We start from the raw sequence: 27,822 nt of genomic DNA, 5'->3' as shown, positions 1-27,822 counted from the left end.
GTGTCCAGAGCTTAGCAGACGCTTGTGATTGGTTTAAAGAAATGCAAACAACCCAAAGCATTTTTTTCTCCTATCCCAGAATGAATGTGTGGTGTAGCCAGACCTTACTCCAAAGTGCTGTGGAGATAGGTCTGCCACTGCAAGACTATATGTACCTTGATTTGGAAAACAAAATAGGAAAGAGAAGCAGCAAATTGGTCTGTCTTACGCTTCTCCTTACATTAAATTAATTGGTTTTAAACAAGGATCTTATTCAGCCAAAAGATAATTTCCTCTTATGATAAAAAGTAACAACGTACCCATAAATCTGCTGCCAAATCTGTACACTGTCCATTTTAATGGATGGTATAGCTAATCGAAATAAAGCAAATCTTCACAAAATAACAATTTACCACAGATTTATTTTGCAGTCAAATTTACACAACCTGGGACATGAATTTTGGACACCAGAAGGCATGTTACACATGACACACTGTCACAGGTAGAACATAATATAGATGAGGTCTTATATATATTCTTTTGACATTTAAGTTACATATATCGTCATTAATGCTTGTCATTACATACACATGCGTACAGAATACACTCTCTCCAACTTTCAAACATACTCACATACTCACTCTAAAAACGGTTACATTAACATAAATGTACAAAACACGGTCACAAACATTACAGGTCTTCATCAAGAGGTCCACCGACCTATGTGCCAAAAATATACATCTACAGTGTACTGTATATATAATCAAGAAAAGACATCATTTGTACACCATGGCAAATTGATAGCAGGCGACATTTAAGAGCAGCTGAGCAACATCTGTACATTCAAAAATTCATTGGCAATCAATAGATCACACACACACACACACACACACACACACACACACACACACACACACACACACACACACACACACACACACACACACACACAACACACACACACACACACAGAATAGTTACCTTTAAAGGAATAGTTTGACAATTTTGGAAATACAAGAAATGTTCGCTTTCTTGCTGAGAGTAAGATCTAGGGGGGACAGTTAGCTAGTGATAATCTAGATATAATGTAGCTATTAGTTAGCCAATATATACTAGCTAAGATTAAACAGCTAGCTAGTAGATATCAGCTTGTGGATGTACACTAATAGACAAGTTAGGCCTAGGCCTACATCTTGTTTGTTTAATCTGCACAACAGAAGAGTAGAAATACATGTTGTGAGTTTACAGGAAGTTAAGTGGGGTGTTTCCTTTCAACAGGGCCAGCTAGCTGTTTCCCCCCGCTTCCAGTCTTTGTGCTAAGCTAACTGGCTGCTGGCTGTAGCCTTATATTTAGCTTACACACATGAAAGTGGTATTAATCTTTTCACCTAACCTTCAGCAGGAAAGTGAATGAACATATTTCCTAAATTGTTAGACTATTGCTTTGAGAAAACTTGTCAAGTGCTTTTCTTTGACACATAAAGATTAGTGTGTTACCGTAATACTAAACTAACCATAAGGAGAGGTGCATGGGTGGAGAGAGGTGTGGTCAGCTTTAGCAAAAATTACATTACACAGCTTGCATTTATTATAGCAGTTAAAGGTGCCCCCAATTTTCAGTTATTACTCACATCTCAGTAAGTTTTGAAATTAGTTCACAGTTTGTTTTGAAATCAAAGAGAGAAGAAAGAAAATTCTAGGATAAAGATGGGGCATCAGTGCAGATTTAGAAAATTCCAATTTGTAGGCTTGTTTGTTGATTTGTGTAAAGAAAAATCACAAAACTTAGATTTGAACGATGTTAAGCATGTGGCATTCAAGTGCCTCAATGCCCCACACTACCCCTATTTCATCCAAAATCCAAAGTACAGGGCTCAAAAGCAAATCAATGCCAGTCAAACTTCCCCCTCTCTATAAAACTGTCAAACAAAAAGATTTAAGACTATGCTGCCACCTTGTGGTAAACAAATATACAGCACATACATAGTAAAGTAGGGAGTTGTCTACTCTTCTTTTACAGACAGTAACAGCTTTTAGACATGGTCGTTTCCATCTGAGCCGATTTAGACTCAGAGTGACGGCTGGTGATAGAACACGTAAGCAGCAGCAGAGTGGTTTTTATCACACCCTCATACACACTTTGTGTTTTATCTGTTCTTCCACTTCCTAATTAAACCTCTGGCTCTAGTTCACTCGATAGTATCTTGTCACACGTTGTTTTGTCCAAAAGCAGCCAAGCAGATGCATAAAACTGATGCATATCCTCAGTGGTGTTTATGTTTTAGCTCGCTTTTTAGAGTTTTTATATTTGTTTTATTTCTCACAACCTCTGCAGCTTTTGGACAGCAATTTCCTGTGAGTTCCTGTGTTTTTTTTGTTTTCTTTAAAATCAGAAATGAGACATTATGCCACACATCTCACCAGTTGTCACTACATTTATGGCACTTTGACCAAGAGAGTCAATATAAATCAATGTAATGAAATCATACATCAGGCATATAACTAAATGACACATAAGTGTACTATGCATTGAGTCATTTCACATGGAACCAGTTTATGGTAAATAAATATACATACATCCTCTTCTGTTGAACAATATTCAATATATTGTTTAAAGATACTACATTCTTTTCATCAGCTCAGATGACAGTCAAAAAATAAATATCTTGAGTAAATATTGTGAATAAATCCTTCTGTACACATCGTACACATCACATTTCATCTTATTAAATGATTTCCTCAACTCAACAGTTATTGTTTGTTTGTTAGCTTAGTTTGTACAAAAACAAAAAAGACAGAAAGAGAAAATGGGCAACACTCTGCGATTGTCAAGAGCTGTCACATTAAAGCATTTTGTGTTGACCGTTACAACATGTAATGTTTTGAAGCTGTTTATGTGTTTGACGTTGGTGCTGAATTGAAATGGACTATCTTGAATAGATGATAGCAGTTATGTGGAGCTATTACACAACTCTTGTCAAACTCATCATGATTAAAAATAAATAAATAACAAAGCAGGACTCTTTTCAGTTGAAGAATTGCACCACAATCCACAATAAAAACACACCACTCTGTACATTCTCTGCAGGATATGACTCATACTACAACTTTAGATAGATATCTGTTTAATGTACTGGAAATAAAAGTGATAACTATTTGAGACTGACTATAGGCACTTTGGAATATGAGTGTAGGAGATGATTCATTACTTTCTTTTTTAAATGAAGAGCAATTTATTATGGCACGATGGGCTGAAGCTTAGAGAAAAGAGGACAAAGACAAAGAGTCCTGTTATTGTTTAAGAGTATGTTGAGGGTTTGATTTTTGCTGCCTACAATACAATGCTGTACATATAAACTCATGGCACTATGAGGAGCTTTGGGTAAAAGTATCCACTAAATGGCACATGTTATGTTCACAGTCTGCAAGAAGTCTGTGAGAGGGAAATCAACTGGAGGAAATTACTGACACTAGCTGTGAGGATAAATCATAAATCCCACTGTTCTTGACAAGACACGACCTGCGTAGCAGCTGAGTGGTTAGTCAAGATGGTTGAGGGTAGGCATTGACCTCGAGTGTTTAGGGTCAGGATAGCCCAGTTTGTTTGGGGACAGGGAGCATGAACGCCTGGCCGATCTTGCTACCCAGGTCGTGTCTTGCCAAGATGGGTGTGGTCCGAGCAAGGGCACCAGAATCTTTTTTTTTTTTTTTTTACCTTTATTTATCCAGGTAAACTGTTTGAGAACAACTTATCATTTACAAACATGACCTGGCAGAATCAGGGGGATAGAAAGTAGGGAAGTGGCCATTGCCCCCCCAATTTACACCCCTGTCCTGATTTGGATTCGCGGCTGGTGTGATCCCATCACCAGATGGTCTATAGTTTGTCTTGTGATCATTTAAAACAATTCAAAGTCAACTCACGACCCCCTCACAAAATTCACACATTTTTACGAGCTGTGAGCACTTCAAGCTAAGCCTGATTTTCCTTTCTCAGATGCTTTTTTCTTTTTTTCTTTTTTGTTAGAAGCCTGAAGACATCAAAGTATCTGGTTTTACACGAAAAAAGCTAAAATAAACACAATTTAATGGCGAAAAATGTTGGTTTTCATTTCACAACCCCTCAGATTAATCTTGTGAACCTTCAGGTTGGAAACCACTGCCCTACAGTGCTCATTCATTGGCATTATGCCCTTTCATATACTGTGTGTATTTTCATTTAATATAAAAAAATTTGGTCAGAATATAAGGGGCAGGATCTTCTGGGTCCTCAGGATGTGTGATGAAATCTACAGATTTGGGCTCCAGTTCCTTTTGTGTGAAAAGGTCATTACAATACTGCGTTATGTAAAAGAAAGAAAATCTGATCGTAACACCAACAGTAACTATTTACAACAGTAACTATGGGTGCTCCGCCACCCATTTATTTTTTGACATACTCGTACTTACGGCTGATTGTAGAAAAATGTTTAAATTTAAGATGAAACATTTAAACAATGTGCATTTGTACAAGCAAGGCGAACACGGTTGTTATTTAACTTTGGACTGTAAAGAGATCGGATCCAGTCAGGCAACCTGTATGGCACTTTAAAGCACATTTACTTTACACACGAACAGCCAAATATGACCCTAAAATTCAATGTCTAACTACTGTTTTCTTTTTTTACAGTTGGTACTGTTTTTGGCAACAACTCCACAATAATATTATTAAAATAATTTAAAATAGAAAACATTGGTAGAAAGGGAATTTCTAGTATGTCTCTGTTTTAATCTATGTAGTGGAATTTGTCAGTTAAGATATCAAGTACATCATTAATCAGGAAAGATTGCAATCAGAGTCGACTAAAATACTCAAAAAAATGATATTGTATATTCAAATGAAGTTATAAAGTATGAAAGTCAGCTATGCACCTCTAATCTCCAGTAAATGCTTTCAGAAATATCTAATTTTCAGAAGGCCTAACTATAGAATGTAAGAGTTATGAGGGGCCACTTTGGTCTGCTCTGGTTGGTCTGGATGTACATAAGTGGAACGGCACCTTGAAGTTGACTCCTGCCAATCAGACGCTCAGGTTGGGAGGCTGATGTTGACATTCTCCGCCAGTGGGCTGGACATGCGAATCTGGGAGCTGCTCTTGCTGAGGATCGACAGCTGAGTCCCGCCGTTCACTCCACTGCTGGCCAACGAAGGGTGCCTTTGCTGCTTCAGGTCCACAGCAAAGTACCTGTTCACTGTCCAGCTGCGCCATTTCCTCTTGATCTCCGACTGCACCTTCAGGGAGAAACTTCACAAGGTCATTTTTTTAATGTACTTTAAGCTGTACCAGCTCCAGTGGGTGATAGTTTAAGACATCAGGTGTGTATTAATGTATTTGTCAACACTTATCATTCCTGTGAAGCATTTGTAACAGTTAGTAAAGTTTATATAATATAAACTATATTATAAAAGTCTTCATATTTTACATCAGAGGTTAGCAATTAGGTTAGACTGTGCTGCATGTTTTCAATATGTTTTGTTTTATTTATTTGAATTTGAGAGCAAATGTAAGAGTCTTGCAGTTATTTTGTGAAAAATAATGTAAAAGTTTTGATATAAAGTTTTCATCAGGAGGACAGATTTAGCCCACAGGTTCTTATTAACTATCACTAATTAATATTTATTTTCTATGTGTATTATATATACAGTACTGTGCAAAAGTTTTAGGCAGGTATGAAAAAATGCTGTAAACTAAGAATGCTTTAAAAAATGGAAGTGTTAATAGTTTATTTTCATCAATTAACAAAATGCAGTGAATAAACAGAGAAATCTAAATCAAATCAATATTTGGTGTGACCACCCTTTGCCTTCAAGACAGCATCAATTCTTCTAGGTACACTTGAACAAAGTTTTTGAAGGAACTCGGCTGGTAGGTTGTTCCAAACATCTTGGAGAACTAACCACATATCTTCTGTGGATGTAGGCTTCCTCAAATCCTTCTGTCTCTTCATGTTATCCCAGACAGAATCGATGATGCTGAGATCAGGGCTCTGTGGGGGCCATGCCATCACTTCCAGGACTTCTTGTTCTTCTTTACGCTGAAGATAGTTCTTAATGACCTTGGTTGTATGTTTGGGGTCGTTGTCCTGCTGCAGAATAAATTTGGGGCCAATCATACACCTCCCTGATGGTATTGCATGATGGATAAGTATCTGCCTGTATTTCTCAGCATTGAGGACACCATTAATCCTGACCAAATCTCCAACTCCATTTGCAGAAATGCAGCCCCAAACTTGCAAGGAACCTCCACCATGCTTCACTGTTGCCTGCAGACACTCATTATTGTACCGCTCTACAGCCCTTCAGCGAACAACCTGCCTTCTGCTACAGTCATATATTTCACCTGCTGCCATTTTTCTGCACCCCAGTTCCTATGTTTTCATGTATAGTTGAGTTACTTGGCCTTGTTTCAATGTCGGAGGTATGGCTTTTTGGTTGCAACTCTTCCATGAAGACTACTTCTGGCCAGACTTCTCCAGACAGTAGATGGATGTACCTGGGTCCCAATGGTTTCTGACAGTTCTGAGCTGATGGTACTGCTGGACATCTTTAGATTTCAAAGGGAAATAAGCTTGATGTGTTTTTCATCTGCTGCACTAAGTTTCCTTGGCCGACCACTGTGTCTACGATCCTCAACGTTCCCTGACTTTTTGCAAGTGTACCTATAAGAATTGATGCTGGTTTGAAGGCAAAGCATAGTAACACCAAATATTTGCATTCTCTTTGCATTCACTTTGCATTTTGTAAATTGATAAAATTAAACAATTTATATTTTTGAAAGCATTCTTAGTTTACAGCATTGTTTCCACACCTGCCTTTGCACAGTACTGTATGTATATATAATGTAAATTCTAACTGTGTTAAAACTAGTTAATGTTATTAGTAATTATATTGGTAACACTTTTAAGGTACACAAAAACGTAGTTAGTTACTGAGGAACAAATGAGGAAAGAATGAGGAATGACTGGTTAGTTAATGAGAAGTTTCTGAATGACTGGGACTCAAGCACTAATGATTAGTTACTGATAAACAGACTCGTAGTATCTGTATTAAAAAGTAGGTTAATGAGAAGTTACTGAGTATATCAGCACTAATGAGTAGTTAACCGATCAACAGAGTGTGAGTTACTGTATTAATTGAATCATTAGTAAATAATAAGTTCATGAGAAGTTACTGAGTAACTGTATTTCAGCACTACTGATCTGTTACTGATAAACAGACTGGGCGTTACTGTCTTAATGAATCAATAGTTAACAGTAAGTTAATGAGAAGTTACTGAGGAACAAATGAGGAACGACTTGTTAGTTAATGAGAAGTTTCTGAATGACTGGGACTCAAGCACTAATGATCAGTTACTGATGAACAGACTGGGAGTATCTGTAATAATGAATCAATAGTTAACAGTAAGCAAATGAGAAGTTACTGAATGACTGGGACACTAGTGAAGCATTGTGCGTACCTGCACATAAAGTAATGCATCATACTGAGTGGTAAATCATTAATGAATGATTACTTACTTAACCATTAACTACCATTAGTGAAGCATTGTGTGTACCTGCAAATAAAGTAATGCATCATACTGCGTGGTTAATCATTAACGAATGATTACCTAACCATTAACTACTCGTCGTTCCACATTTGTTCCTCAGTAACCACCTACATTTTTGTGTACCTTATTGTAAAGTATTTCCACAAAGGAGCAAACTCCATTAACTGATGAAGGCCACAAGTTGTGACTAAAAGCACTAATAAAAGATCTAAGTGGACCTTGAGTTAGGAAGTTTTTGACATATTACTCTTTACAGGGCCAAGAGTCTTCATGAGTTTTGAAAACATTAATAAAAAGTTTTAAACCCACTCGTGAATAATTTTGTAAATTAATAAATGTTTTTTAACATGCTGTAAGAATGTTATAATTTGTTTTAACTATATATCGTTAAATGTGATTATGGCTATGTTATAGTGTTTTATCAATCATTCATTAACGCCAGTTACATTTGCTTTATACGAGTTGTTGGCTAATTGTTGACAAATCACTAATTAAACACCTGAAAAATCCCTAAATTCGCTTACATCTAAATTATAGTGTGTTATAAATAATTACGAGTTTTTATATTATACATTTAGAAATAGAGGGCTTTTTGGGTAATAATCAGTCCACATATTTAGATACATTATCCTAAAATTTGCTGATGTGCTATGTGCATAAAAAATAGCATTAAAAGCATTTCTGTTTATGAAAAGGGACCAAAGCTTACCTCTCCATTGAGGAAACAGTAGAGGACAGCTACAACAAAGCCCTGAGGAGGAGAAAAGAGACAAAAAATAAGAGAAATACAGATTAAGATTCATAGAAAAACCACTGCATCATTGTGAGGAAGGACACACTTTCAAATGTTCAGTCATCTCTATTAAAAGCTATACTACAAAATAGTGTGTGCTGACAGCTCTGAAGATGTGTCTCTTTGAAAAACTTCAACTTCAGTATCCAGTGATTGTAAAGTGTCATCAGTAAACTGCACATCATGTCGACCAGTCTGTAACATTTTCTATAAAAGGAATATGGAGCTGCTGTTCAGGAGGTAGAGTGTATTTCCCTCTAAAGATTTGTTTGCCATTTTCTATACTTGCAGAAGAGTCGACACCCGGAGGGGTGTTACAGCCTTTGACTCCTTTCCTGCTATTGCTGTGAGCTGGCAGAACTTAACGTAATCTCTGAGATTATTCCTTCACAGCGCTGCAGCATTCACAGTATGTAAATGTAGTTACTTTTGCCATGTGATTGCAGTAGACATACAAAAAAAAAAAAAAAAAATCGATTTTTGGAATTCTATGAATCAATTTTGAATCGGTAGAGCTTGAATTGCGATCCGAACGTGAAATGATGATTTTGCGCACCCCTACAAGACACAATGTCCCTTAACAGCGGATCTATACTTTTGTTAATCCAGTTGTTGCCATACTAATCATTTTTACAATGTTTTAACTTGTTTGTGATATCTCATCTTCTTTTGATTTGTAATCACTATCACTGAATTTATTGTCTAAAGTTTTCTTCATAGTTTTACAACTGCTTCTAGGAAAAACTTCAAAGGACAACTGTTGTCCTTCAACTTTTATTAGAAGTGTGTTTAGCTTGCTGCATAGCTGTGGATATTGAATGACTAGGTTTAAATATCACCATCACTCTCCTGAAGAGCCTCTTTTTCTTTTGTATACTCAGATGATTTATTATCATCATTATGTTTTCTCCTTCATCATCTGATATTTCGAGCTGTTAAAGCGTACCTGGAAGGATCCCAGTCCTAGCTCAAAGACCAGTCTCTCTCTCTTGCTGACAACTTCAGGTGAGAAGGCGAACACAGTGTAGTGAATACCAAACAGGGGGATGAGCAGGAGGGTGGAGCGCGCCAGACGCCTACACAAAAACAGTTTAATGAAATATAAGTCAAATACAAATCAAAGTCATTTGTCACTAGTGCTGGTCAGCTGGATGTGATGCAAGAACAGAGCTACTAATGCAATTATGACACATTTTCTGACTACTGTTGTATAGTAAACTAGTCATTTACACACAGGTTTCAATTTTTAGTCAAGCCACAAATTAAAGAAATAAATGAATCCATGTTAATCTTCAAGTTCAGTCAAGGCATCAATGTATTAAAATGCAGTAGTTACAATCATATGATTATGTTTAGTGTTTTACATCATAGACTGTATACAGTCTATGGTTTACATTTAAAGGGGCGCTATGCCGTTTTGGCTTTTTGCTCGCAGGTTTCTCTATAGAGCTCCCCCTACAGCTTCGGAATAGATATTTGGCAACACTGTAAAAACTCGCTCGGTCAGTCTGCAGTTTCCTCTTTCTCTCCTTGCTTTCTGCTCTTTTGTTGCTGGCTCAGCCATGACGATAGTGTGAAAAACTCCATCGCTATCTTGTTCTTGCTAGCCGGTTCCTGGATGGGGGCGTGTATGTGTGCAGTGCCGTGAAGCAATTCGTTACATTGTGAGACCTGATATCACGTGATACTTCTTTACGCTGAGGCCGGCGGCTAAAAGTTGCAACGGTGTTTTTTCCGCTCACAGGTGCTAGGGGGAAGCGAGACGACCACCATTCAACCCGAAAAAAGTCCAATAATCATTTCAATGACTCCGAAGCTGTTCAGTTAAGGTAAATTAAGCTAAAAAAAACTGCATAGTTTCCCTTTAAATATAAGGCACAATATATTTTATTTTTCTTATTGTCAAGAAATCCCATGAAAAGACCAAAACCAACAATGATTAAATCCTACAAACAAGTATTGCCTTAGTAACCAAAGCCTGATATCTTATTCTACTACTACTGCAATAAAGCACCATTGTTGTCCAAAAACTATTAAAAACACATTAATGAGCTACACTGTTGCAATGGGGGCAACTGTCAGCCACTGAAAATAGTTCCCAACAAATGCACCATTTACTCCTGTTTGTTTACAGTGCCCAGCTTTTTTTAGAACATTATATAGCGTTTTCTTTTTCTTTTCTTTTTTAATTTAAACTATGCATTTGTTACCCATTTTTAAACAACTAATGTACATGGGGATGTTGTAGGGAAGTCAGAAAGTATAGAGTGATTGATTGTTGTTGGTTTTGGTCTTTTATGTGATTTGTTTACAATAAGAACAATATAGAATATCACCAGCATTATCTTTATTCTTTAAATCTGAAGTTAGATTTAGTGAACTAATCACAAAATTGAGACTGAGACAAGAAACATATAACTGTTGACATGTACAATCTATCCTTGTAGTCATATAGACAGTAGGCGATTTGTTAGCAAAATGACCAAAACGCATGCCCTTTGTTAACCACACAGAGAGATTTTTTTTAGGTCTGCCTCATTGATCTGACTGAGGTTTGTGCAAGTTGGAATTTATGGCCCCGACCATGGCTTTGGAATATCAGTGGCCTAACTTTGTTGTGAATTGATTCATGAATGGTTCTGTCCATGGTGCTGAAGCAGCAGAAAGGTTTGTAATTGCGAGTCTCCTCTCGTCAGTTTTGTCTTGGATTTTGGGTAGGGTTATTAAAAAGGAATTATTTATTGGGTCATTCCGTCCCCACCCATTAAAAATAGAAATCGCCTACTGCATATAGAGTATTATTTGCATCCGTATCTTATTTGTGTCCGTATAATACAGTAAAACATAGTGTCTGACATACACATAACGAATGGAAAAACACAGAAGTACACGACAAATGACACAATAAAATAACTGAAGGCACAAATGTGCAACACAGTGGTTTTTACAGTGCAGTCCAGTGACCGCCAGCTGTTTTTGAGGAGCAGAAAAAAGCCAATTATACTCAGAACCAAATCTAAAAGATTTCACATTTTCAAGCAGATTAATTAAATTATATGTGAATGTGTAATCTTGTGTGTATATCTTTGTGAGGACCAGTTTGAGTTTTTGTAAGGACAATTTGGCTGCCTCACTTTGGGCTGGACCTTTAAAGGCCTGTTTGAGGGTTAGTTTTAAGGTTCAGATTAGAGAAAGGTTTAGGTTTTTGGTAAATGGTAGCTGTGATGATTATAGGGGCTATAGAGGATGCATTTTGTCAATGAGGGTCCTCACAAGTACAGAATACAAATGTGTGTGTGTGTGTGAGAGAGTATGCATTTGAGAGTCCAGATCATTAAATCATTAAAAAAACACAGATACACACATGCAGTCGACACAAGACACAACACACACACTCACACACACACTTACAGTGTGATGGTGGATAACTCTGACATCCTGCACGAATGTTGAACAGCCTGTGTGGGCTCACTGAAGCATTTCTGAGCACAGCTGCTACACAGCACAAAGACAACACAACAATACAACAAAGACAACATCTTTAGGGACACATCACACACACATCACACACACACACACACACACACACACACACACACACACACACACACACACACACACACACACACACACACACACACACACCACTTTTAATTTTACATAACATCGGAGTTAGTGAATTTGCTTATTGTAACTTACAGATAAATGCTTGATTCGTTTCCTCCTATGTCAGGGGACTGAAGCTTCTGCACGAGGATGATGATTATTCCAACAAAGAGGACAAAGTTGATCTGTGAAAAACCAACAGAAAACCAAAATTACATTACATTTCAGCCAGTTAAGCAATGGATATGTGAAGAAAATAAGAAAAAAGAAAATTGGAATGAACAAATTAGCATCCGTCATACCATAATGGAGGCCACAACAGGTCCTTTGATCACCCACCAGAGGGCAGTGTTTTCATTTGTATCCCAGCATCTGGAGGAGGAGGAGAAAGAGGAGAACAGTGCATTTCAATAAACATTAACTTTTCTCTCAACATTTAGTACAATATGTCAAGCAAGTGGCTATTTGCAAAATAAGAAGGGTGGAGGCGAGTGTCAGAGGGGAGTAGACGACTTAAAATGGAAGCAGGCCTAAAATGATAATTAAACCTTCTTAGAAAAATTGTCCAATAATTCTGAATGCTGTTTGTTTGCTTACACTCACTAGTATTATAATGTATTTTGCACAAGAAATGATAAAAGATAAAGATGAGCTGAACACAAGCTTGTTAAATGGCTACGGGAAGGTTTAATTTGCATACCAAAAAACACATCAGTTAACAATTTTATTAAATTTGTTCAATGATTTTATAAACATTGTCAGCATAAACAAATTATCTGTGGTGAAGGGAGTTATTTCCCTTATCTGTTCAGCTAAATTCCTGAAATTGCAAATCCCCATCTTAAATTGTATAGTTGCCAAGATGAAGAGGAAATTGAGTTATCTTAATACAAAATGTGATCTTCTGTGTCTTAGCAACCCAAAGGCTTCTGCCTCTTTTCTGAGTAGGTTATAGTGCCTTATACGATATGAACAACATGGCTAACAGTGAACGTGCATTTCTTCCCTTTCAAATAGTGAATCTAAAGTTGGAAGAGGAGTTATACCCAGTGTCATGAAAGTGGAGCCTCAGAACTGCCCAGACAGTGACACAGATGGTGGGAGTTCCTGAAATAACAGTAATCATATACATTGAGGAAAAAAATGCAGTACATTTGAAATAATAATCACAGTACTTCTCATTTGTTTAAACATACTTTTGGGAAATACCAACATTCAACAATTATATATCATATTTTTTGTGGTTGTGACCCTGTATATTCAGTCGGGTATTCATCAATCACAGCAAAGATTACTATAGCAAGCTGTTTTCATAATCAGGAGAGGAAGAATGTTAAATTGTTTGGTTACAGTACCACCCAGACCTTTCAGGTCATTTGAGTCAGAACTAAACATGGAGAAGCAGCGTTCAGTTTTTATTCACCACATATCTGGAACAAACTCCCAGAAAACTGCAGGTCTGCTGCAGCTCTCAGTTCTTTTAAATCAAGGCTTAAGATCTTTCTTTTTTATGCTGCCTTTCTTTAAAAACTTGTTCAATTCTTATACTGCACTGTAAGTTTTATTCTTGTATTTCATATCTATCTTATTCTAGTTTAGCTGTTTTTAAAAATATATATTTTTAACACTTAGTACTTTGAAATGCCTTGTTGCTGAAATGTGCTATACAAAATAAAGCTGCCTTGCCTCGCCTTACCTCAGCTGTATTTTACTATGTTATTTGAATAAACAGTTATTGGCAAGTTTGGCCGAAATCTAAAAGGTCTTGGCAAATACATTAGTAAAAAGAGACCTCCAGGACGAAGACAAACTGTATATGATGAGAATCCAAAATATACTGTACTGTATGTTTTGTTCAAAATACAATAGCATTTACCATTGTTCTATAATTTCCTATTCCTTTCCCTATTCCTCTAAACATAACAAATTTGAATAAAAATCTAATTCACACAAAAAACGTACAAGTAAATTAAATTTTGAAAATTGAAATTGTGGCATAAATGATTTAATTCACATTAAGAACAGAATGAGAAGTTGCTACTTTCCACCATAACTACTCACCCCATCCTATAATAGTGTACCAGTAGAAGTAGCGTCTTTCAGGAAAGAAAGTCTCCACCAGCAGAGTGAAGAGATAAAGACCTTCAATAAACAGCCAGAAATAGTTGGACATGACACAGTAATGAAAGAAAATCATCACTGCTTTACACGCCACCTGCACGGGGAAACACAAGGGAGGTGTGTTAGTAGAGCAAAGGCAGAGGGACATGTTATTGGTGTAGGTGGGAAATAGGCTTTCTTGGTTGTTTTATCTTCTGTAAAAGCTTTTTGTTCAAAATGTAAAATCCATGTTTAATTATCAGCCTCTCTTTTAAAAGCTCAAGACAATATTTGTCAGAGTGACATACGTCCTCAATTCCTGTAAATCAACATGTAAACAGAAATCGTTGTCACTGCAGTGATGGGGTCCCAGCACACTGCAACTACCCTCAAAATGTGCATTTAGCATTTAGCATCTATATGTGGATTAAAATGTTTTCACAGCCAACAGTAGAGACCCACCTACATGTCAGGTGGACTTAATGACATCATGTTAATGAAAGAGTCCATATTCTAACAGGGGTCAACCAATTACAGAACTGTACCACGGTGCCACAATGGTGACCTATGATTGCCAAAGCGACTTAGGTTAAAGCAGCTGGGTTGAAAAAAAGGGCAACGTAACCATTGATATGTTAATGAGCCTCTAGTAGAAGATTTCCACTGGCCTTGCTGAAGCCATTAGCGTACCTAATTAGGTTTATTTATCATGTCTGCTTAACAACACTGAGCAATGTGTTGTTACCAGACAAAGGCTAAGAGCTTGTTCTGCATTTGTAATCAGGGAGTATTAGTCATCTAATAGCGTGTTTGCTTTTTGTAAACATTTGCATGTGATTGAAGTTCCTTCAAAGGTGCATATCAAACAGGAAAGACAGGAGTGGAAGTGTTTCAAGTCCTCTGTCTATAAACTTCTCTTTATATCTCAAACAGAATACGCTTGATCACATTTTATACGCATGCTTTCCTTTATATAATGAGTGGCTGCACATTGATGAAATCCTTTAATAATGCTCTCTGGAACCGATTAACCAATATGTAATTAATAATATATATCTTGAAAACATTTTGCAGCTGCCAAAACTCTGCAAACATCTTATACAGACTTCAAATCTGCAGCAGGGACCATTTAGAATAATAAAGGCCTCATTTTGCAATTATCTGCTTCAAATTTAAATTAATTAAATAATTAGCCTTGTGTATTGAAAACATTTTTTTTTCATTAATAACCAAACAAGCAGCAGTCACGGTCTTTCTTGTTGATGGAAAACATGAGGAAGTAATTTATCAGCCACAGATAAATATGTGTGTGTATTATGGCTTCTGAGTGACCACACAGTATATGAAAAAGATTACTAACTGTGTGTTCGAAGCAGTGGTCACTGTCTTCCTGAGCGTACAGCACCCCATCCTTGATGAAGACTGAGATGGCTCTCAGGATGAAGGACACAAACAGGTTCATGTGAATGAAGTTCCTGGTGCAGTGGAGCTTCCTGGAGAGAAGAAAGACAAAATATATAAAAATCGTATCTTGTTTTCATTCTTAAAAGCTCCGACAAATAAATTAAATAATGCAGATGTAAAAAAAACTGTAAATGTAAAAACAAAAAGCAAATATTTATGGATTTTGTCACTCCCACTGTTTTTTTTCTTATTCCCACTCGGAACAAGCCATGTACCAATAATGATAAACCTGACTTTGTGATGCTCACCTGAATCTGCAGAGAATGACCATGGCTGTAGTCAGAGACACCAGCGATGTGCTGTAGCCAACTGTGTACAGGGCCTTGACTGAGGGGTAGTACGTGCCCTAATGTTGGAGACAGAGGGTTAGTCATGTGTGTGTGTGTGTGTGATAAATGTAATATTAAATTTAGACATGGTTAAGGAGGTCGTACAGGATCAGCGATGTTGTCATAGAAGAAGCAGACATCCTCATAGTGAGGGAAAGGTTCAGACCAGCCGTCCTCGGTGCAGTTACGACTGACCTTCCCCAACTCTGAAAATTAAAAATATACCTCAGGCTGAATTGAACTGAATGGAATTAATAATTTAAAATACAAATTAGATCAAATCTAATGAGAGACACAGCTGATCTCTTGGTTCTTCTCACCATCCACAGGGTCTATGAAGTCATGGAAGAGCTCCTGACAGTTGAACACCACAACTTCGCCAACATTGGCCGCCTGCCAGCAGGTCAGGTTATCCCACATCCACGGACACACTGAGGAGACAAGAAAAACACAAACAGACTGAAGTCAGTGTAAAGCTCTATCAGCATTTCTGTTGTTATAAAAGTGATGAAATGTTACCGACACTAATTTAATTGAATTCAACTGAATTAATTGGAATTTAAGTAAATTGAATTAGGAGATAATAAAGTTTAATTTCCAAAGATACATAATTTTTAAGACAACCACATGGACAAAACTGTTGCGAGCATGACGGCAACTCTCAAATCGTATTACCTCTCTTGAGGTAATAAGATAACGCAGCCTCTGGTATAGCCTGAAAAAGAAAACACTGTGCTAAAAAAATGCTCAATTAGCTCGTATTTCTGAGTGTACAGTAATAATTGAAGATGACTCAGATGAGTGTATCAACCTTTTAATCAACTCAGATCCTCTCACCTCTTGATTTTGGCAGCTGGACAGTAAGAGGACAATGTTCACTAAGGTTTTATGATAAAAATCAACCTGAAACTATTAAAAGTGAGGGGGGACATATTACAGCCTCACTTAACTTGAACCGACCACCTGCTCAGATATAAGACAGATATAAGACTTTAAACAATGCAAAATAATATACAATTACTACTGACACACAGTTTGTCCGAGGACACATACTAGTTGTCAGTATCACTGATTGAGCACCAGATCTAGCCCAATACAGTATTAATAGGCAGAACAACAGAAAAAGAAATCATACTGTACACACAGTAGGATTGCACCCAGTGCCTCACTGAGCAGTGCATCACTGAGCTCATCAAAAGCCCTGCTCCACATCTCATCCATCCAGATCTTCAGCCAACTCTCTTCATCTCTTCACCACACCACCAACAGTGTCAAGACTCCATCAGGGGAATATTCCTGTACTACTCAGTGAATCACTACCCCACCAAAAAGGATGACGTGGGGGTATGGGGTCTAATCACCAAAGACTCTTCACTTTTCTAATGTGATTGATAAACTAAAACATTAATTGAAACAGACTGTTTTCATGTAAGAAAAAAGAGAATTCAAGGCAAATGTCCTTGTTATATATGGCAACTAACAATGATCAGTTCATGTCTGCATATTACTAAGTGTGTGCTGCGTTTTTTAGCAAACTGTTTAACCTCCTTGTTACTAATTCACTTTCAACACTAACACAGCTTCCAACAGAATATCACCTCCAACCAGTAGGCGACTTGCTCATTTTAACTGGGGGGACAGAAATCCGTCTGCAACTTCAGCACCGTGGACAGCACCGTGGATTTATCAGTCAGGCATCTTATATTTTACAGTAGAGCCATGGTCGGGGCCATAGATTCTAACTTGCACAAACCTCAGTCAAATAAAAGACCAGTGAGTCAGGAAGACTAGACTAACATATCCCACTAAACAACCTCTCTGCCCCTGCACTCTCTCTGCTACTAGGAGATAAAGAGGGGGGATGGCAGGTTAACAAGAGGCATGCATTTTGGTCATTTTGCTAACAAGGGAGATGGCATCCCCTCGCAAATTGCCTACTGCCTCCAGAACTCGAAAGGCGGCACAACAATTAGTAAATTATGTTAATAATCATGGTGAGGTTAAATGGCAGAGCAATGTAAGATAAGATATGTAATATAGAGACAACATGAATTAGCTGAGAATGGTTAAGTAGTACAGTATTTGCAAAGATTTTGGTTTACTCTAGCTGAAAAAAGAGGAAAATGTATACAGAGTTGCCAGTTTATTACAACTAGCTACAGTTAATGCAGCCCTACAGTTTAGAGTTGATTCAACTTTATGGTCATTTTGGAAGCTCCAGTTTGTGGTGCTGTTGAATTGTATGAATGGGTAAAAAAACATAATCTTCATGAAGGTAGGATTTATTGCAGGGCTGTTGTGTTAGACTGCATTAGGTTTAGCTAGGTGTAGCTATTAATAAACTGGCAACTAAAGGTATATAATTTAAAGTACCCAAATGCACATAAGCAGACACATTATTTGTCAATTTCATGTGATACTATCCAAACTGAATGTGATTGTTTCCACCTATCCGGTATCTTCTAGTCATCTGCTTTGGTCATTACCTGACTCATGCTTATGCTGTTATAGATATCGCATCCTGTATTTTTAGAACTGCTTCTCACAGCTTTGTTTTCTCCGTCTTTCTTTCTTTCTGCTGTGTGTGTGTGTGTGTGTGTGTGTGTGTGTGTGTGTGTGTTCATGTAGACCTTTCTCTATATTCTGCTTGGCTCTCTAATCTGTTTTGGTTCTGTCTGGTGAGCCGGACACAAAGCCAATTACCTTTTAAAGGGCAAATCTGAGCCAAATGAGCTGCACTGAGCTACATAACTGGTAACTGGCTTCATAAAGCACTCTGTATGCATCACTGGCTATCTCACACAAGATCCCACCGTACGGTGAATCTTCACTGGGCTGCAAACATACAGCATGGTATCCACACACATTCTGAAAATGCATAGTGTACACAAACATAGGCCTACAGACATTTATTTTTTTCTCATTATAGCTGATCTTATTGGACGACTGAACAAGATATGTTTTTGTATTCTGAGTCACAAGGTCTAACAGTAGCAGAATACCGATCAGAGCTAATTTCTCCTCATTCATTCATTCATTCATTCATATCACTGGTCTGAAAGAAAAGATGTGTAATGAAGCTCTTAGAAAGATTTGCATGTGGATGTGATCCTTTGTCATTGTGAGAATCTGACAAGTGGCAAAAAAAAGTAGAGAACTATTTATTTTTAATTTTGCACTGTGCTAAATTCAGTTGGATGGTGATTACAGCACCAGACAGCAAATCATTATATAGCAATTTCACAAGGCCTGCAGACTAATCTGGGGCCAGAGTACCTCAATTAAAAATATAATAACAAATAAATCATGAAATATGCTTTTTGAAGTGGATCTTGATAAATCAGAAAAAATATCATCTGACCTGGCTAAAAACAGAGCACCACCTACAGTATCTCTTTTTCTTTTCTGTTATTTATAGTTAACCTGTTCTCATCTTTTTCTCAAGTCCGATTTCTGCAAACCAGGCCTTTTTATTTCCTCTCCAACAATTTGCTGTCAGCTGAAACACAGAATGGTTACTTTTAAAGAGACAGGAGGAAACCAGGATCAGCGAAAGGGTCGAGGCAGGCCAACATGTGTGACTATACAGTTTGAAAATGGCAACACATTAATACAACAAACTGCAGGCGTTGCAGAGGAATAAGGGAATACATAGCAAGTGCCTGACTTCAGTGTGAACTAACTTTTATTTACTAAATATTTATAAATGAAACCTGTTCTCTAACCTTCCTCATGAAAAATTGCAAAAATAATTTTTAAATACAACAAAACACAGATAAAAACATAATAACTAGTGTGTGGCGCACAGGAAGACTGCAAGATCTACAGATGTAAAATGAGTTGAACTTACAACTCTTCTCCTCTTCTAACTTGTTATCTTACACTCAAAATCTTTTATGTTCCATGTTTTTATTCCCTGCTTTTCAAGGAGCCCCATTGGCTGTCAGTGAGTCACAATGCAGTCTGGGAGATGCAGTCTGTTGGGCAACTTTGGAGCAGCAGGAAGCCTGCAGCAGTTGCTAATGAAAACCAGAATCCATAGCCAAGAAAATAATTGCTTCCAGGAATCACAGACCAAGTTTCCTGTGTTTTTGGAAAAAGGGATGTGAGAAATGTGAAAGCAGCTCAGCGTGACATTACAGGCAGACATTTGGTTTGTGAACTGTGTATCACCAGATGGTTGCCTGTCCTGTATAGCCGCCTGTCAAGGTGATGTATTTGTAATGTGAACTTGATAGAAAACTGCACTCATCTTTCATCCTTACATGTCCCTCTATGACTTTTTAAAAAACGGATTGGATAAACAGAAAAATGCCAGATTGTTAAGTATAAACATAAAGGCTGTACTTTTTATTTGTTCCTGGAAAGTTTGACTTTTAGGAGATGCATGACTTTTATCAGCAGCTCTGTATTTTCTGAGCAACCCAAGACGTAAAGAATTTAATCACAGCAGCAGAGCAATGAAAACCACTGACTTCATCCCAAATTATGCACACAGAAGGAAGCGAGAACAAACACACACACACACACACACACACACACACACACACACACACACACTTACTTGATTCAAGGTCATCGCTGGGGTTGTGCAGCATGATCTTCTTCATGCATTTCTCATATTCATGCTTGATTATGCAGTGCTCGGACTCTGAGGCCACCTGGGGAAAATAAACAAAAATATACATAGTGCCAAAATAAATATTAACTATACTGATAACAGTGTTGTAGTTGAGTCACCAACTGTCAAGTCCGAGTTGAGTCTCGAGTCCGAGTCCTAGTCCGAGTCACCAAAGAAGAGTCAGAGTCGAGTCACCATTACTCCGAGTCGAGTCTCAAGTCCCCAGTGTTCGAGTCCAAGTCGACTCATCAAGGTTGAATCTGTGTTGAATTCCAAGACTGCCTACATTTCTCCACTCTGGCAAGTTTAAAAGGTCCTATGACATGCTGCTTTTTGGATGCTTTTATATAGGCCTTAATGGTCCCCTAATACTGTATCTGAAGTCTCTTTCCCAAAATTCAACCTTGGTGCAGAATTACAGCAACTACGAGCCAGTCCCACAATGAGCTTTCCTTAGGACGTGCCATTTCTGTGTCTGTAGCTTTAAATGCTATTGAGGAGGAGAGAGGCGGGGCAAGGTGGAGGATGGGGGTGTGGCCTTGACCAGCTTGCGGGCACGGTTGTAGCTCTATTTCCTCATGGGCGGGCCAAATTCTCTGGGCGGCTGTGGGTGGCGGGCAAAGCAGAGAAATAGGAGGTAACCTTTCCCCTTATGACGACATATAGGGAAGATTCCAGATTGGTCCATCTGAGCTTTCATTTTCTCAAAGGCAGAGCAGGATACCCCGGGCTCAGTTTACATCTATCGCCCTATTCTAGCCACTGGGGGACCATAGGCAGGCTGGCGGAACGCATGTTAATGTTAAAAAACCTCAAGTGAAATTTTAATGCCATGGGACCTTTAAAGAGCTGATATACTAATAAAAGAGGGTCTAAATTAAACAAAAATGACACCACTGTCACGATTACAAAGATTACAAAGTTTATTTACTGACTTTTTTATAAACAACATTTAGTGGTGCTCTTTCCAGCATTGGATGTAAAAGCCGTGTAGGCGAACTTCTCTCTAGCCTTGTGAGACCGTCCTGATCTCGCGAGCTCCAGTTTTACACTCGCAGATCAGTCTGGTTTTGAGGCGGGTTTAGGTGTGACGCAACGAGAAGCGACTGTTCAGTCTAAACAACGTCGCGGCTTCCACGGATGAGATGACCGTAGCTATGGCGCAAGTTTTATCCGAATTAGAAAGTATTCCTTCATTGAAAGAAGAGCAAAAAATGGCACTGGAGGCTTTAGTATTTTTAGTACACACTGGAGTATTAAGTATTTAATAATAGAGGAGAGATAAGAGTGAGATGTTAGAGGTGCTTTAAAGCTGCACTATTCAATATTTTCAATCTAATAATTGATACAATGGGTATGTGTAATGTGAAAGGGGTCACACACTATTACCTGACTCTGCAGTTCCCCTCAGGAGTTTTTGTGTTTTTCAGCTTATTGTTTTGGTATTATATTCATCAAGTGGACAGAAATATGACTAGAAATAAGTGCTAATGTATCTGCTGGATGAGTAAATTGGCGACTTTATAAGGCCAAATGTCAATGTGCTGCCACAATTAGGCAAACAAACTCCATTAAAGCATGGAAAAAACTTATTGTGTCCCTGCATTAATAGACAGATGTCTATATGTGGGTATAATGTCAAGTAATTGTATTTATATTCGTAGTGGATAGCAGAGTGATCATGGGTCTGTGTTTTTCATTATATTGGCAGACCCTTTGCTGAAAATTTTAAATAAATAAATAATAATTGTATCTTTTGTGTTGTTTGACTCCTGATTTAACAAGCTGGTGGATGAGGGAGTTGTAAATCGAGGCTCCAAATTGTTGTTCTCCAGAGATTCGCTAATTCACATCCACTTTTGAGTGATAAAATTAAATTCCTGCACTTGGAAATACAGTGGCGTAACTTAGGTGTAGTGAGGGAAACTTTTTACCCAGAGGTAGTACCTGCAGTAGTTACTGCATGTCTATCAACTACTCTATAACTCTTCCTCTCGCTCTATTAAAGCCAATCTCTGTTTTGCACCCTAAGCTTTCATGCAACCCCCTCCTTCACTCTCACAGTGAACCGATAGGTGTAATATGTCCCAGCCCTCTGAGCCATGGCTGACTCATCACTCTCTCTCTCTCTCTCTGCCCTCCAATATGAATTCACTCCTGTCCTTGCTGCCTAGATAAGATAGGGCATCACCCGACTGTGAAGATGTCCCAGGATTCACTACCTTTATCACGCTGCATGTGGGCAGAATTTTAACACACGCTGCATGAATTATTTGAAACATTATCACAGCCATCTTTTATCTAGTTTCGATTCCATTTCCAGACACTGAAACACTTGTCAAATACACAAATAAGAAAAAATTAGATGCAGATGACTATTATCTGTTTGGCAGGAGTGCAGACAGGCCTATAAGATGAAGTTGTTAAATGTGTTATGCATTCATTTATTTGTAAAGAATCCTGGGTAGCAGATTATGTGTGCTGTTTTAGTTATGTATTTTGTTTTGATCTTAATATAATTACAAACAGAAAACACAGACATGGATGCATTTCCACCTCCATCTACCATGCACGCACCGCACGCACGCACGCTCGCACGCACGCACGCACGCACGCACGCACGCACGCAAGCAAGCTCACACACATTTCTGAAGAGTAAGCAGCTCAAGCTGCTGCTGACATTCTCCCGGCTGTAGCTTCATATTTAAGGCAACAGAGATATGAGAGTGGTATCAATCTTCTAATCTAATTCTCCACCAGAAAGCAAATAAGCTTTAGTAAATCACTAGTTTGAATCTAGTAGAAATTGGGAAGAATTTTACACACAAACTTGGATTTACCAAGAGCTGGTGAACGCCAATCCAACTTAAATGAGGACTACTATAACCATCACATTGCGTACGACAAAAGACAGACCGTTTTTTATTTTAGTGTGCTTCTCATTCTCCTTTCCCAGTCACTCCTCTCCCTTGAACAGATGTCTGTCCAGATAAACCGACCATTTGGAAGCTGCACAGCCCCGTTTCCCTGCCCAAGGCAATTTTCAAGGGCCAGATAACTCAGTAGCTCCCACGGCACTGCACAGCACAGCACAGATAATAAAACTTCAATTGGCCGTTGCAGACCACTGGCACACCGTCCAGACCCATTTGACACACAATAAGTACATCACAACAGACATATTGTATGTGCCACATCAGCCACTGAAGGTCAGTTTGAGAGTGCACTGTGCAAAGATGTCAGCTGGAGGAACCCGTCACACATGTTTACTAAAGGTTAGAAAAGATGTTTGGGACTGCAAGGTCGCATTGTGGATTCAATTTTAGTTTCCCTAGTAACCATCCTTAGACTGGAACTATTATTAAAAAGGATAAAGACATCATCATCAAATTCATAGATTAAGGATACCAGTCACATAATGTTACATTTATTTTAACTAGGGAAACTGCTGATGTGCTACCACAGTGTGCATACATGTTGCACAACCTTTCCATTCTGCTTTTTTATTTTAATGAGACCGCTAATAAAAGTGAGCTCTACGGTCAGTCGGGCCATCTGTTATTGTTCTGATAGGCAGCCAGTCGTCTTAGCACAGAGCTGATCCAGAACCTGTAACGTATGCTGATGTGCTGATATGGTGATTTCCACGCCTCCATCGCCTGTCACTAACACACACCCGCAAGAGTGTACGTACGTACTAAAAAAGAGTGGGCTGATGATGGAGACATGAACAAACTCACTCCCTTATACATGGATATGGTTACACATTCCTTTATGCTCCTGAACACCCCCACACACCTACATATGTGCACAGTACATGGATGCATGCACACAAACTACTCACCAAGGGCAGCAGAAAGATTGCAGTCAGCAGGTAGCCTCTCATTGTCTCTTGTGAAGTGGTTGCATCCAAAAGGCTCCACGTGTGTGTGTGTTCACAGGGATGCACTGAGATTGCTCCCCTCAGCGCTACCACACTTCAGCTACAAGGGCTCTGAAAAACAACACAGAGGAAAAAAGGCTCTGTAAGACAACAAACAACAACGTAACAAGGGAGCAACGTGTTACACTGCATCACTAATCACATACTAAAAAAAAGCCTTATGCAGATATTTGTGTTATAGGCTAGTTTAATACTATGATGTATAACATTTTGGACACCCAAGGACACCCAAAATGGTTCTTCACACTTTGCAACTCTATAGCTCTCAATCGTCTGTAGGACAAGATGATACATTAACCTGTAGCTTTATATTTTGTCATATTAAACCTTTGACATAGAGTTAATTGGCTTCTAAGGATCAAACTAAACTAGTTATATGGAAAAGAGTAGATTGCTGCTTTACTGCAGGCTGAAAAAACTACTAATATGTAGTTGAAATATGGTACACTTTTTTATACTTTCAAGTAACCGTTTTTCCAAATCTTCAACTGGTAAAACTGGTGATATTGAAGCCACAGTCAGTTTAATAAACTATTTTAATATGATTTGCTGCTTTTCATTGTCTTATGTGAGAGTAAAATGAGTATATTTAGGTTTGGGGGTGTTAGTCGGGCAAAATAGGCAATTTGATGACATAACTTGTGAAATTGAAAATAGTGATGAGCATTTTAAACTATTTTCTGACGTTTTCTAGACAAAACAATCAATCAATTAATCAAGGAAATAATCAGAAGATTGAATGATAATGAAAATAATTTTAAGTTGAAGCCAAATGTTTTCAATGCATTGTCTTCAACTCACACACATAAGCAAACACACCTCTTCAGTGGGTAAGCATCACTTCATATCTTATCCCAACAGAGTCCTACACTCATAAAACCCCCTCTATCAAATCACAGAGGAGTACGGTAATTTGTTGTTTTTCACTGAGGTTATATACAACCACAAAAGCTATGTCATCACTCACACTAAATTAAAGCAGAATCTTGAACAAAAGCATGGATTTATGAAGTACAAGTTGATTTCCAAAGGCAAGAAATTTGGAAGGATCGCATAAATTTCCTTTGAGATAATAAAATTGATATGCCTCGGGTCAGACTTTTAACCCCTCCTCCAACACCCCTCTTTTTATGTCTTACTCATCCACACAGCTTCCTGAAAACACGATGATTCACTGTAAAACACAAAACACACACACACACAGCATGCACACACAAAGACATTCCTCTCTGTGTCCCTTCCCCAGTACCGAATCCAATTACCTCTAAAGCATCTCTCGGATGCTTTATCAAGTAAGAGGACAGACCGTGCTCAGAGGAAAAACCCCGAGATATAGAGGACGTGTCAAGTAGGGCTAAAATCCGACTGTTGGAATGCATGTTTAAACAGAAAAACACACAGAAACAGACATTAGGAAGACAGACAGAAAGACGGAGAGGAACCTGTCAGACCATTAGCTCAATTTCTCTCCATCTCTTTAACCCAAAATGTCACAGCAGCCATGGTGCTGAAGGCTCCAATTGAAGTAAAAACAAACAAACAGTCCTTGGTATTTAGAACTAATCCATATGGCTTTGGTATTGAGGAAACACTGGTACAGGAAAAAAAGAAGGGGCTAAACATCAAAACTATCCTGAGGGCAAGAAAGCAAGAGAGTCTTTGCTTTGCTCAGCACAGGGTACATGTGTAAGAATCTGTGAAGCTTTAAAGTGAAGGGGATTTAGAGAAATATCCAAATGGTGTTCAGTCCCTACCTATGAAAATAAAGGAAACAAAGCACTAAATGTGTGTGTTTTTACAGAATGACTGAATGATTGTATTGTTTATTTTATCCAGTAGTACTTAATACGAGACACATGGATATAATATGTGGATTTCCAATCATAAATAATGGCTTAACCAACTGAACTGAAAGACACTGAACCTTACCACACACTGACAAGGAACACCCCAAAACAGACTCTTAAACTTGATGGGAAGATTGGGCAACCGCATAATCGGCACAGGGATCACTTGGTTGTGTAAGTGTGTGTATGCACAAGCTCTGTGTGTCTACAGATGCTGACAGAGACAAACAAGAGAGAAAAAGCTATCCTTAATGATTTATCTCTGTTGAAAAGGGATTCTTTTGTAAGATCTGTCTCAACACATCAGCTACCTCCTCATGTGTGTTGAGCTCCTCTGAACATCGTGATGTATTAATAATTCATTTTCAGCTGAAAACGATCCCAGTAAGACAGGAGAACGCCTCCAATTAACCCAAATGTAACTCTGTTAATGCCTGTAAAAGGGGATTGCATGTTTGTCAGTGTGCAATCACGCAGCCCATGGAAATTATTAGTTCTTGGCAGCTTTGTGAATATGTTCAGTTAATGTTTGTCTGTGCCATTATCATACAAGCCATATATACAGTAGGATGTATTACAGGAATATCAGTTTATCTCTACAGCTAAATAATCATTTAAATTACACCTTGCAACATATCAAACGTTTTGTGAGAGAAAAATGCAACAGTCTTAATTACAATCAATCAGTGACAAATGATTGTCCCCTTGATGGTACAGAATAAATAAGCTAATTTTGCAAGGTCTTTTTATCCTTTATTCCCGCATTGGTAAACGTTTAATTCATCAGTGCATGTGGGTGACCTTCGCTTTGCACATGGAAAAGCAAGAAAAGCATTTATACTGAACACTCTCACTCGGAATTAATCTCCAGCTTGCATTTTGTCATTTAAAAAGGAATATAGGATATATTTCTTTTTCTTTTTAACATATAGCCTAGGGTTCAGTGAAAGCCTTCTTAATTGATCAGCCGCAGCGAAAGCCAAAGATGTGATTATAAGCGCGCAGCACTCGGCGTGGAAAACAAGTCAAAGGAACTTACCGATGCGTAATTTTCAGAGACAATATCTACACATGAAGCCATCGGTATTCACGGATCCCCGGAGAATGCGTTTTACTCCTAAAACGGTTATCAGCTCGTCCAGAAAACGACAGGTGCGTTGCTGCTGCTGCTGCTGCTGCTGCTGTTGTCGTTGCTGCTGCTGCTGCAGGACGCACTCACCGCGTTGGCTGCTGCTGCACCAAGAAGATGTGGAGGAGGAGGTGGAAGAAGAGGAGGAGGAAGTCAATTCCTTCGGGATTCGCACCTCGTCAGACACAGAGACAACAAAGTGAGACGTAACAGTTTAGTCTACAAATGCAGCTGGAGGAGGAGAGATGTTTTTAAAACGAGTCTGAAAACTGGGTTGTTGAACTGAAAGGGAAAAAAAGCATCGTACATGTTTTCGCATGACATGCGTGGGACTTTGTTCTAGAAAAGGAACTATTCATAAAACTGACATTTGTTCCTGCGCCTCTCAGACGTTCCAGAAGGCACAATGTCCGGTTCCCTGCTGG

The 27,822-nt window shown here is 38.3% G+C and overlaps 1 protein-coding gene across 4 annotated transcripts; it reads right to left on the bottom strand.

Annotated features, from left to right (window-relative positions):
- Positions 1 to 381: 381 nt before the first annotated feature.
- Positions 382 to 27,822, bottom strand: LOC120567775 (pituitary adenylate cyclase-activating polypeptide type I receptor-like). Of its 4 annotated transcripts, none has more exons than XM_039814794.1 (15): positions 27,308 to 27,822; positions 24,323 to 24,472; positions 20,422 to 20,518; positions 16,178 to 16,288; positions 15,963 to 16,063; positions 15,777 to 15,874; positions 15,425 to 15,557; positions 14,026 to 14,179; positions 13,011 to 13,071; positions 12,267 to 12,336; positions 12,058 to 12,149; positions 11,770 to 11,853; positions 9,305 to 9,434; positions 8,275 to 8,316; positions 382 to 5,264 (listed from the first exon to the last, which is right to left on the bottom strand). In XM_039814794.1, exons 2-15 carry the CDS (start codon positions 24,362 to 24,364, stop codon positions 5,040 to 5,042), a joined length of 1,440 nt encoding a protein of 479 aa, XP_039670728.1. In that variant the 5' UTR covers positions 24,365 to 24,472; positions 27,308 to 27,822; the 3' UTR covers positions 382 to 5,039. The 4 variants fall into 4 exon arrangements, with proteins under 4 accessions (XP_039670728.1, XP_039670729.1, XP_039670730.1 ...); XM_039814795.1 differs by having other exon boundaries at positions 382 to 5,251; positions 27,308 to 27,820; XM_039814796.1 differs by lacking the exon at positions 11,770 to 11,853.

Source organism: Perca fluviatilis, chromosome 11, assembly GCF_010015445.1.
Source record: "Perca fluviatilis chromosome 11, GENO_Pfluv_1.0, whole genome shotgun sequence".
In the NCBI taxonomy this organism is placed as follows: domain Eukaryota; kingdom Metazoa; phylum Chordata; class Actinopteri; order Perciformes; family Percidae; genus Perca; species Perca fluviatilis.
The sequence above is the reverse complement of the archived record's forward strand: the minus strand, read 5'-3'. Positions and strand labels throughout refer to the sequence as shown.